The sequence below is a fragment of the Elephantulus edwardii genome, unplaced genomic scaffold, assembly GCF_000299155.1.
Source record: "Elephantulus edwardii isolate Elephantulus edwardi_28Jun2011 unplaced genomic scaffold, EleEdw1.0 scaffold00263, whole genome shotgun sequence".
NCBI lineage: Eukaryota > Metazoa > Chordata > Mammalia > Macroscelidea > Macroscelididae > Elephantulus > Elephantulus edwardii.
Genome location: NW_006400013.1, coordinates 2,933,165 through 2,935,128, shown reverse-complemented (window position 1 = coordinate 2,935,128; position 1,964 = coordinate 2,933,165). Strand labels below are relative to the sequence as shown.

At 36.0% G+C, this 1,964-nt stretch overlaps 1 protein-coding gene across 4 annotated transcripts in view; it reads left to right on the top strand.

The window, feature by feature from the left end:
* The window catches only part of CSNK1G1 (casein kinase 1, gamma 1), a 148,136-nt gene that overhangs the window by 39,973 nt on the left and 106,199 nt on the right, over window positions 1-1,964 (top strand). For all 4 annotated transcript variants that reach the window (XM_006899622.1, XM_006899623.1, XM_006899620.1 and 1 more), the window contains exon 3: window positions 1,475-1,544. In XM_006899622.1, the coding sequence (XP_006899684.1) occupies window positions 1,475-1,544 (70 nt within the window). The remainder of the gene's footprint in view (window positions 1-1,474; window positions 1,545-1,964) is intronic.

The following is a 1,964-nucleotide window of genomic DNA, read 5'->3' as shown; positions in this document are numbered from 1 at the left end:
TTCTCTTTAAGTAAAATTTCAAGTTTATTTTCACTTTGGATATTTTAATTTTTTTGTACTGAACATGTATCGTTTTTCTTAAAAGCATAAAAATAACTACTCAAAATTCATAATAGGACATAAATGTTACCATTTACAAAGTTTGTCACGTGATTTGTTAGGAAAATATGTTTCAGGAGAGTGTCAACTGAATTTTCATTTATATATCTGTGGAAGGGACTACATGTAATTTAGCTTTCCCTTTAGCTTTACTTTCAAAGAGATATTATGGTAACAAAGTAGAATACTTTATGAATATCATCTTTAAAGCATTATAGAATTTGAGTTAAAGACAACAAATGTAAATATTATTAAATACACGATCCAGTACCAGTAATAATAAACGTGTAAATGTATGCATAGGTAGATACGGGAGCTGAATAGATATTGGAAGACATAAAGGAGTATACTTGTGGATGTGTAAGCATGTGTATTTATTTTTGCCAGAGGATACTTCTTCATATGTATTTGTACTACATATATATTCAAGGGTATCGTAGAGCATACATAGAGAGGCAAAGAAGACTTGTTAGCCATACGAAATACCTTGAGAAATCAATCATTGATCTTTGGGACTTAATACCATAGTCTCAGGAGGCATCCACATCATTTGACATAACATAGTCTACAAAGCAGTGTGTTTTACATCTTACTTGGGCATGTAATAATTGGGATTTTTTGAAGCTTGTGATCAGCCATCTAAAATGCAGCAATTGATCTCACCTCAACTGGAACAAAGAATAATGGAGAAAATCAAAGACTTAGGAAGATAGTCCAGAGGACTGATGGACCACAAGAACCGTGGCCTTTTTTACCCTGAAAACAGAAGAACCAGATATTGTCTACCCACTGCTACTAATTGCACTGATCAGGTTGAAAGAAGGTACTAGAAAGATTAAAACTGACAGAAAATTCAAAATTCTGAAAAATAAACCACTTCACTGATCTGATGGAGACTGGCATAACCTTGAAGACTTTCTCTTTAGTCCTGGAGCTGAACCCAACCAACCAATTAGGCCTTAAAATGAGTAATAAAACCAGGGAAGAATGTGTTCCTCAGTACAGCCAATCAGCCATGTGAGACTGAAAGGTTACCATTTGCCTAAAAAGCTCTGAAGGTAAGTAAGAATGACAGATGGAAACAGAGGACCCAGAGAAAGAAGTACAAAGAGTGATGTCTGTTGAGGGGATTGTAAAATGTGTTACTGTTTAACAGTAATTTGATCTTTAAGTTGGTTTTGTTGTTGGTTGTTTGTGTTTTGTTTTGTTTTGTTTTGTTTTTGGGGGGTCTTTAAGTTTTAACTAAAGAGGTTTTTGTGGGTTTTTTTTAAATTGTAGAAATTTAATAATTACTGCTGATTAACTCTGAAATATAGAAATTGAAAAAAAACCCATCTGTCTAAATCTGATCACAGTTACTCTTTTTGGATTTCAGGAACCAATAAAATCACGTGCACCACAGCTTCATTTAGAATACAGGTTTTATAAACAGCTCGGCAATGCAGGTAAGTCGTATTGTTTTCTCTCTAGTTTATTTAGCATATATTTTAGTTGTCATCAGATGTGATTGTTACTGTTTATGCAAGGAAATTAAACTGGTGGCCAGTCCTTTTCCACCCTCACAATCATTACTATATATTGTTGAAGCCGTCTAATTGAGAGTCTTTTCCACTGTCCCTCTGCTTCACTAAGGATGGTCTCCTTCTCTAGACATTGTCCCTTCTTGATGTTGTTGTTGTTGTTATGTGCCGTCGAGTCGCCTGCGACTCATAACGACCCTATGTACAATAGCCCTAAACTCCGCTCTGTCCTGTGCCAATCACACTGTCTCCGACACTCCCATCCCAATTATCCCAGTCACTGAATCAATCCACCTCATAGAGGGCCTTCCTCTCCTGCGCCGTCCCTTCACCCTCCCAAGCATG